At 35.4% G+C, this 10,196-nt stretch overlaps 1 protein-coding gene across 1 annotated transcript; it reads right to left on the bottom strand.

Annotated features, from left to right (window-relative positions):
• Positions 1-2,251: 2,251 nt before the first annotated feature.
• Positions 2,252-8,668, bottom strand: LOC113299232 (monodehydroascorbate reductase, chloroplastic/mitochondrial-like). The gene is made up of 16 exons (XM_026548220.1): positions 8,235-8,668; positions 8,046-8,145; positions 7,880-7,957; positions 7,697-7,768; positions 6,908-7,026; positions 6,214-6,298; positions 5,366-5,455; positions 4,942-5,043; positions 4,736-4,825; positions 4,329-4,409; positions 3,425-3,496; positions 3,222-3,316; positions 3,049-3,137; positions 2,888-2,950; positions 2,759-2,799; positions 2,252-2,572 (listed from the first exon to the last, which is right to left on the bottom strand). Exons 1-16 carry the CDS (start codon positions 8,393-8,395, stop codon positions 2,441-2,443), a joined length of 1,470 nt encoding a protein of 489 aa, XP_026404005.1. The 5' UTR covers positions 8,396-8,668; the 3' UTR covers positions 2,252-2,440.
• Positions 8,669-10,196: the final 1,528 nt, after the last annotated feature.

Here is a 10,196-nt window from a genome sequence, read left to right on the forward strand (position 1 = left end):
ACAAGCCATTTTTTAGGCAGGGTGGGATGTTGTGACACCAACACCTCTACACGTTATTTCCTTTCATATGATTTCCTTATTTAGTTTAATCTTAATGAAGTAGTTAGAGTTATTGTTAGAAGTCGGCTACGTTCTTGTTTAGGAAGTTACAACAACTATATATATCTGACTCCTGTAAACATCCAGGCATATAATACAATTATTTTATTCAATCTTCTTCTTCTGACTTATTCACTTCCTTCTTTAATCTTCTTATTCTCACGTTTCATTCAAAAACTCTAAGTTCAAACCCTTACCTAGGTTCAGGATCATAACAATAACTTCAATAGAACTACCTTCCTCCATCTCAGCATAAAACTGTTTGTTGAAACTCAATATAATATAGAGAGATTGAGTTTTGTGGTTATGATTCTTGCAGGTGGGATGAGAGATGTTTAAGGTTGCAATGTGACCACTTTTAGGGTTTAAGGATAGGTAGTGAGCGGATTTTGTGTCATGAAATAACTGCATATAATCTATATTCCTATGAAAAAGGAAACAGAATTGATTGAGACTCTCCCTATATTGAGAAGGAGTGTAGCTGGCAGTATTAAGAGAAGGGTCATGTTATCCTATGCACTCATGCATATGATATGACCTAATTATTAATTATACCTTATATAGAGTTCCGTGGAGTTTGTATTGGAATTTTAACAAAACACGTTTTTGGTTTCATAAATAAACAGGTTCCATTCCTACCCTTCATTCTACTAAATCCTTCGATTAACTTTTTATCTTCCTTCTTCGTTTTTATAATCTTGCTGGTTCCCGTTCAATTCAGAATTTCAAAACCAGAAACAAATCTAACTGTCATATTTTTATTTGTTTTAGTCTTTTCTCCAATTCGATTTTGAAACTCTTTGATGTTTTTTTTTTTTGGTAAAAATCTCCATTGTAGAGATTAACAACAGAGATTTAAACAGAGTGAGAATATCGAATCATTTTTATTGTTCGTCTAATGGAGGAGGAAACTTCGGAGTATATAAGGTTTAAAATTTCAAAAGGAAATTAACAGAGCTAAAAAAATCAAGGAATATAAATTGTAGTACCAGTTCAAAAAGATACGGATGGAAATTTTAGAGAAACAAAATTTCTGTTTGAAAGAAAAGAGAATAAAAACAAATATTTAGAGAAAGAAATAAAATCAAAATGTATTAAATGTAAGGGCAATAAAATATTTAGAGAGAGAAATAAAAATGTTAATTAGCCATAAAGTTTCTCAAACACCAAAGCAAATGGTGGGCATTAATTGCTCCTTAACCTTTGCATATATGCATAGGTTAACATTTGCCTTAAGAGAATGGAGTAAAATTAGGAAAGCAAATAACTGCGAACCATTGACTAGGTTATTTTTGAATTTGCTTGATGTGCTTGATTGGCGGGATGACCAGCGAAAATGATTAGCTGAGTTGAGCCCGATTTGAGATATCTTCATCAAAGTATTATGAGCAAAAGCTCTGAATCCAGTCCTTTGTAAACCTGTAAGCAAAAGCTTGTATGTATGCTCAGCAAAAGCTATGATCACAATAACAAAAGAAGCAAAAGCCATTAGAGAATAATCAAATAACAGACACAAAAAGAGGAATCATAAACAAATTAAGTTTCCATGAAAATGAAGAATAACACAGGAAGAGTAAGAAGATTAACTTGAAGAAAACAAAACGAAAAGGAAGGGATTAAGAACAAGATTAAAAACATCTAGAAATGAAAACTAAGATGTAAAACCAGTTAAAAATGATGAGACATTCGCAAAAATTTCTGATGAAAGACTGAGTTAGACTCGGTTATCGCCCGATCCTCAGAGCAAAAAATTTCTCCGTGACGAGTAACGTTAATGTTTTTGTTAAAACTTCATAATAGGCTTCTTTTATAAATAGTGATTAAATAGTTTCTGTCTATGTTCTCGTCTTTTCTCTTATGTCTTTTTTCTTATATACCGTAGTAATAACATAGCAGGTAAAATAACTGTATAGCGCCAGAAGGGTACCCGTATCCCACGCCTGACCTGCCTCCATGCACATGAAAGAGACTTCACCAAAGATTTTATCCTAACATTACCATAGTCATAGGGACCAACTAAGAAGAAGGCCTAAGAGACCACTGTCACCACAAGCTAAAAAAGTGTGGCTAATGATGGTGGCTAGAGTTGGTATGGCGTCTGACAGAGGGTAGGTAATAAACCTAAATGGACCGGCAGTGAATATAGCAGCACTAAGGGAGAGGGGAAACAAGCATAGCGCCCCCGCAATATTATACTGTACAAGTGAAAAACTTAGCACCACTAGGGAATATTCGAATTAATCACAACGTGAACAACTATAACTGACAGTCAACTGAAATTAGGGAGCAGATTATGCTAACTCCTCTTTTATTATTTGAATATATGCTCTGATTGAATAAACTAAACGGCAACTGGGGTTTCTAGGGAGCTCTGAGCAATTTCAAGAGCCTCCTCGACTGAAGAAGCATTCTGAAGCTTCACTTTATCAACCATTGGCTGGCTCCTCGCAAGTCTAGGAAGGAGTTGAAATTCCTGAAAGGGCAAAAAAAAACAAAGTTAAATCATGTTTTTAGTGCTTTCAACTTCACATATGAAGTAGACAAACATCACATTTCTCCAACAAATAGGACAAGGAAATGTTATGGTATAAACTATAAAATACTGCACGCACTCTAAAACGGGAAAATTTAAACTTCGACAAGGGTTTGACAAGGATACCTCAGAACTTCCACTTTCAAGAAAAACTCCCTTCAGTTTACCTGTAACATGCCAAGAACACGCAGGCATTATTTCCTGAAAAAGTAGACTTGAAAATTAAAGGGTAGGAAACAAATACAAGAATAATACCAGAATCAATCCAGAAGGTAGCAATCTTAGGATCGAAATTTCCAACTTCAATTGCTTCACCAACTGCCCAACAGATGAAAGTGAGTCAAGTGAAACATGAAATGAAGAAAGACGGCCAGATTAAGGACTGAATAACTTTGGAATTAGTTACAAATTGTTACCATTTTCACCATAGAATTGCCACCAAACTTTTCTTGCACTTCCTTCGTATTCAAACACTCTCGAGTAAAAGTATGGAAGGTAATCATATCTGAATATCATGCAACCGTTAGGATACTAAAGGAATAGTACATGTAACAAAGAATCAAGTAGTATTTGAGATAGTACGACGTACGTCTGCGTGTGAGCAGTTAGTAATGCTTTGACACAATGTTGTGCTGATTTACGAGCATGATCAACATGTTCCACTCTTGCAATTTTGTCATAGATCTGTTGAGCACGCAACACAAGACTTTATGGAGTTGGTTTGAGTGTGCCCACACGTACTTATTTAATAAAGCTCATGATCGAGAAAGAGGTGATCGTGGAAACGCTCACCTTCAAAGGAAATGCAGCAACATCTCCAATAGCAAAAATACCAGGCACATTGGTTCGAAATAGACCATCAACCTGAAATTAAGTGCATCAAGTTTCCATATAGTCAATGGTCAAACCCAGACATAATATATACAGCATATTTATTGCATAATTCAGATGTATTCCCTCACAACTTACGCCATGAGAAGATTTCAATCTACAAGTCGGATTAACGTCAGTTTGTTTATAATTTGATATCTTATACTTTTCTAGTTCTGAGACTCCACAGTTACACTTTCGTCATTCATGACAGGAACTTCTGAAATTTTACCCTTTTGACGGATTTTAAATATTCAAACTAGCTGTCTAGTTCATTGTGAAATTATCCTCTATGGTCTTCAATTTTAATATAATTCTGACTCTAGGATTGAACCGCATTATGTGAACAAGCAGTAACTCTATTAAGTAACCAATTACTCCACATAATCTCACCACGTAGTGATCCAATGTTACAAAATCATTCCGTTTATATTTTCTAACGCATATTAGACTTCGAGCACAGTGGTCATGAACAAGAGTCAGACAGCACAAAAGTATCAATCTCAACCAGTATAATATACAATTGGAGAACCCAGGCAAACTAAACCAGTAAGTTCTTTGCAAAGGTTCTTACTGACAGTCAATGTAAATCATTATCAGCAATGTATGCGGTAGTTAAGTCTATTTACTTTAAAGACAAGTAATTTTAAAGAACGGGAGTAGCTGTCACCTCAGTAGATATTCTTATTGGATGAAGGAACCATATAAAAGAAACACTACATAAGTAATTGGTTTTCATCTATGGACAAATTCAACAACCAAACTGCGTGTAAGAATCTGATGACATTCAACAACTTAACTGCATTCTAATAAGCAGTACACTGACCTGTATTCCCCCAACTTTTGTATCCAAGCCCACAGCTTCAAAACCTTGGACAGCAGGCTTTGCCCCGACACCAATAATGATCTGCACATAAGAAAAACAAGATACATATTTACAAGTTGTTCACTGGAGAAATTAGTCAGAAGTCCTAGAAGGACGAAAAGGACTTGGGATTAAAGAAAATTTGGCCTAAATATATTTTGAAATTGGGCTTAAAACCAGTTCAAGTTCTTCAATGTATTCAGTATTTCTCTAAAATTCATTGATCAATGTATAAGATATGTAGTTGCACAAACAGAGAGCAATATGAACAAGTATAGTTTGTGAGGAAACTGCCCATGCATATAATTTAGAAAACACAGTTGCAATATCCCTTTTAACCACAAATTTAGTAAACAGATGTAAAGTACCGTGTCAGCTTCTATTGTAGATCCGTTCTCAAGTTTAACAGCAGCTACATGTCCATCAGAACCAGCTTCTATGTTTTTGATAAGAGACCCCTAGCAAATGAACTCAGCCAAGATGAGAACGACGCTACACGCGTTAGCTTCTCAGATAGATGAAAAAGCACCCTAGTTATCCACAGCATGACAGTTAAGAAAGAAAGTGAAACTACCTTGAGGAATTTAACGCCATTCTCCTGATATAGTTCTTCATATCTTCTGGCGAGTGAAGGAGTAAACAATCTCGGCAAAAGATTATCCTCTGGAAATATGATCTGTTTGGAGCAGCGTTAAACCATTATATAGAATCAAATCTCAAAAGCTACATGAAGTATAAACCATTATATAGAACCAAATCTCAAAAGCTACAGGAAGTATGATGAAGACTTTTACCAAAATTATTGATGTTGTGCAACACAATGATTAGTAACAGAATCATGATATTAAAACAAATCAAATACAGTTGAGCCACTGACAATTCAAAGTCCTCGTGGATGTACCGAAATCTTTTTACTTTTTGATCCGTCACCAACACCCATGAAAGCAGTCTCAAGCAGAGATTAACAAAAAAGTACAAAAAATCAGGTGAGATCATACCGTTGTATCAAGTTTCCAAGCAACAGCTGCAGCAGCGACCTCCATACCTATATAACCACCTCCAACGATGACAACCTTTCGCGCTTTCTCCTGAAAGTAGTTATCCTTAAAGTATTAACATGATAAATATAGCACACAACTTCAGATATTAGGATAAAGCATAGACATGCACTCTGGCAGTATACATCTCACGAGTGCGGTTAAACATGGTATCTAGTGCATATCCAGTTGGAAACCATACTGAGGTTACGAGTTGGAAATTGAAGCACATTCTAAACCTAATTTGATACGTGTCACCCTCAGTACTTTCTGAATCCAGCTTGCTGATAAAGGTTTGAATGAGTCTAAAGCTTACGAAGGACATCTCTGTTACACTCCACGATCACAGAGCTAAAAATAGCATGAGGGTTTCCAAGTGTAGAAGCTTGCAGATCAGTAGAATTCAAACATCAACTACAGTTCAAAAGGACAAGTCTATCACAGAGCTAAAAATAGCATGGGTGCTCGAGAAGCGTGCAGGAATATGATGCAGAAAATCATGGTGAATTTCAAAGAAACACACACGCTAGCGAAACTCGTCAAGATTGAAACCCCAAAAAGTGATTGGTAAACTAACATTTTAGTCAGTTTATTATATACTAGTGAAATGTGTATGATTATTATGCAGAAATTACGGTGCATTCTTAAGGGAAATTAGTGAGGAAATTCTTCAAGAATGGAAGCAGATTAATGATTTTATTTTTATTTTAATAAGCAATCCTATATTATGTTTGATGCTATAGAACAAAAGTAACTAAAAATGATGGAATTCTTCAAAAACAAAACATGAAGTATTTAACAGAATATACCAACGATGATATTAGAGAATCAGCATCAGCAACGTCGCGAACATAATGAACACCAGGTAAGTTTCCTCCAATCTTTTCTGGGAATCTGAAATAATGAGACCCATAGGTATGTTTATCATGCCGATCTTTGGCGATGGACTAGTCAAAGAAAGCAATTATCTGAAATTCATTTCAAATGTAACATTTACGGATTTACCCAATTTATACGGTAAATAAATGAACAAAAATCCAGCATACAGAGGAACCAATTCATAGCAAGTCCAAGAACATCAAGTTATAGGAGAGATATAAGTTATTTACATACTGACACATAAAATAGCACAAGAAGCAATCTAAGAATCTACAGTATAAGAAAGTGCAAAATAGCCAAATAGTAATAGCAACTCAACCAGAATCTTTGGATACTGCAGAGAGTCATTATATGTAGTGATATTTATACACTCAAGCTTCAACAAACAATGTTGTAAAAACCTTAAGAGCCAACCAGCAGTTCCAGTATATTATATGTAACTCATTTACTTTCGGGTATTTTCTCCCTAGTTCCATAAGCTTTTAACGTAAAACTAAATTCCAGAACCTTTCTCCTGGATCGAATATGCTACAGCGAAGTTATGAGAACAAATTGTTTTGGAAAACTAATATATTATTCCATGTTAAATAGTCAAACACTGTTGATCGAGTTAGTTAATCACACCTCATAGCTGTGCATCCTGTAGAAATTATTAGCGCTCCATATTTTAGAAGTTTTCCTGAAGATGTAGTTAGAGTCTGCTTTTCGATATCAAGACCTGTTACTGGATCCTCATATAACATCTAAGAATATTAAAAAAAAAAAAAAAAAAAAAAAAAAAAAAAAAAAAAAAAAAAATTGTTATTGGAAGTATTTCACAAAGGTATAAGTAAAATGCACTTGCAAAAATAAAGAGAACATCCCTTAAAGCACCCTATTAGCTGCAATGACTTGTTCAGAATCATCGTGTCCATAAATGTGTGAATGACTTATTAATCCGTGTAGACGTTTTCCTTAGTTATGAAGTATGTCAAGAACGATAGCATGTTACCATGAATATGGATTAGGATGACAATTCTCCATACCTACCGTGCTAGTTTTGAACTACACAATCTGAAACCTTTCTCTAGTAAAAACAAAAGGAAGAATCCAAGCTACAGTAAGCTTATGAAGTTCAAAAACCACCAAATCACACTTTTGTCCATCAGTCGAAGTCCTACAGGCTCTATATCAAGTGCAAAATATACTTGCTTTACCAAAATCGATGAAATTAGTACATCTAATAGCAACTTTGTTCAGACATATGAACCTATAAGACATCTGATTGTGTAGAAAAATCATTACGATGCCAACTTGAGTTTAAAATCAGAATGAAGTTTCTTTACTACAATGTCAAACAGAAATTAGTTCTTTCGCTTATTCTTAACAGTGTAAAATGAATATACAATTCAAACAGAAGTTTTAAAATCGAACCTCTATACCCTGCTCTTTATACCAATCAGGAGTCTGCCTTTCGCCACCAGATCCAACACAAGTATGGAAACCCTGTTATAGTAAAATCCAGATCAATTATAAGTTACACAAAATAGCTTGAATGACCAATAAAATTCAAATGACCAAAAGAAGTAAGAACAACGCAAAACACTTGATTCTTACAGGTAATCGAGCTGGGTTTTTATCCTTAGGGAACAAATAAGCTTTCGTCAAAGCTGGACGCTCATAAGGAGCAAATGCCTGAAAAACAACAAACAATCACTAACAACTAAACAAAATACATATGTAAACAACAAAAAGTTTCATTCTGTAAATCCAAATTACTCACCTCTTTACACACCATACAAAGTTTCCCATCAGCCATTCCATGTTCAACAAAAGTTTTAGCTGCATAACCAGCTGCATTTCCACCACCAACAATGACAAACCTATAAACAGATAGGATCAAATTTGAGATATACAAAAACCAAGGCTCACAAATTAAGAATAAATCAATCAGATAAGATAGTAAGCTTACTCTCGATTTTCGTTAGCAAAAGCAGATGAAGAAACGATATAATTTCTTCTTTGGGATCTACTAAAAGGAAGTGAAGTGGAACGAGGAGTAATTCGATTTACAATAGAAGATTGAGGACACCAGATAGAAAGACCATGTTTCAAGCTCAAAGAATTCGTCATGAATGGCGAATTTGGGAGGAAATGGAAGTATGAAGTTAGGGTTTTAGAAAGTTTTGCCGTTTTGATCAAAATTTTTCCAATCTTATTCAGTGAATTATTATGATTATCGTTGGACTAATAATTTTTTAATTTCTTCGGAGTTGGTGATGACGTGAGGGAGTGACTCTTGCTGGGATGGAAGGGGCAGTTGAGCGTCTCTTCTAGCAGTGTTTTTACTAGAATAGTATACCGTTGCCACTTGAAGTATGTTTCAGGATTTGCAAATTACAAAGCGCCAGCTCGCTTGGCAGACGATAATGGACTACTACTAGGTAATTGATTGGGTTATTGGGATTCGGGAGATCTAGGTTGTCGGACTTGCTGCTGCTATCCCATTTTTGTTTTCTTTTGGAGCCAATTTGAGTTGTTTGGAAAGACAGTCCCGATCCGATCTTACTCAATCGAATATTCCAACAGGCAGTCCCAGAAAGCATTAAGCCAAGCATCATGTTGAGTGTTTCCCTTGACTATAGCTTAAATATAGTCAAGCAAAATGCACCTCAGTACGAGGGAGGGGCATCACTAATAAAAAAAAATATTTTTTTTAAATAGGTAAAAAAGTGGTATTATAATAAGTGAAAAATTAAGCAGTAAAAAATAAGACTTCCGTTTATAACAAAATAAAGACAAACAGTTACGTAATAGAATTGTTTTCGAAAAAAAATTCTACTTTATAAAACGTGTCAACATGTAAATATAAGCCACATACTCCAAGTATGTGGCCCGATCACATCGTAGCCACACCTAAAAATAGATTAATACTGATAGTCTGAATACAAAAACCCAGTACCCGCCAAAAAAATCACGGAACAGAGCTTCAGTTTAGACCTAAAAACGTGAGGCATCGCTTAGCAACAAAGTGGATCAGATCTTATTCATTTTTCTTTGCAGCGAAGCGAAATGGCCACATTAAAGTCAAGCGAAGGGCCATAATGGTTGGATTTCGTTATACTTAAGCTATAGCGACCGAAAACACCAACCACGGTGATTGGTCTTAAGATTACCCTTATCCGAGAAGCTTGTTAAAATCATTAAAAACATTGATTGGCCTTTAAGAGCCTGCTAACACCCTGGGAAAATACTGCTCGCATTTCAATAACCTGCTCATACTTCGAGTGCATGTTTAAATAAACACATACACAAATTTGTTTGCGCCAAAGGAGCCCAACGTGGGTGGGTTTAGGGAATTAAAATTTGTTCCCAAGGATAACTCGTACCGGACCAAAAAATACTTTTAGGGATCACAACCCATGAACCGTAGCCCAAAAATCTGCTCACTCCCAGGGAGTCCCACGTGGGTTTAGGGAATCAAAATATGTTCCCAAGAATAACTCTTATCCGTTCCCAAGAATAATTTAACTGATGACTTTTGATACCATCTGCCTCTAACCGATAAGCCTAATTTAATTCCCTTTAATCAAAGATCAAGGCTAGGAAATCTGTTTGCAACGGAACAAGCTAGCAAACCTCACAATCCGGAACACTTACACTCAGTTAGATGAGAAGCCTGGATCTTTAACCACTTCTCAAGAACAATCTTGAACTAATCAATTTCATATATCTATCTTGAGTAATCACAAAGTCTGGGACGAAGAGAACTTTGTGATTTCTATATATCTTGCCCGAAAAGGATTCCAAAAACTTTGATAACAGAACAATAAGATCGGGATACAAGAACTATCGAGACAAAAGATAGTCGGGCCTGGCTTCACGAATCCCCAAAGCGAAGTATTTTAGTCGTAGACTTAATTATGTTTCTCAG

Source organism: Papaver somniferum, chromosome 7, assembly GCF_003573695.1.
Source record: "Papaver somniferum cultivar HN1 chromosome 7, ASM357369v1, whole genome shotgun sequence".
NCBI lineage: Eukaryota > Viridiplantae > Streptophyta > Magnoliopsida > Ranunculales > Papaveraceae > Papaver > Papaver somniferum.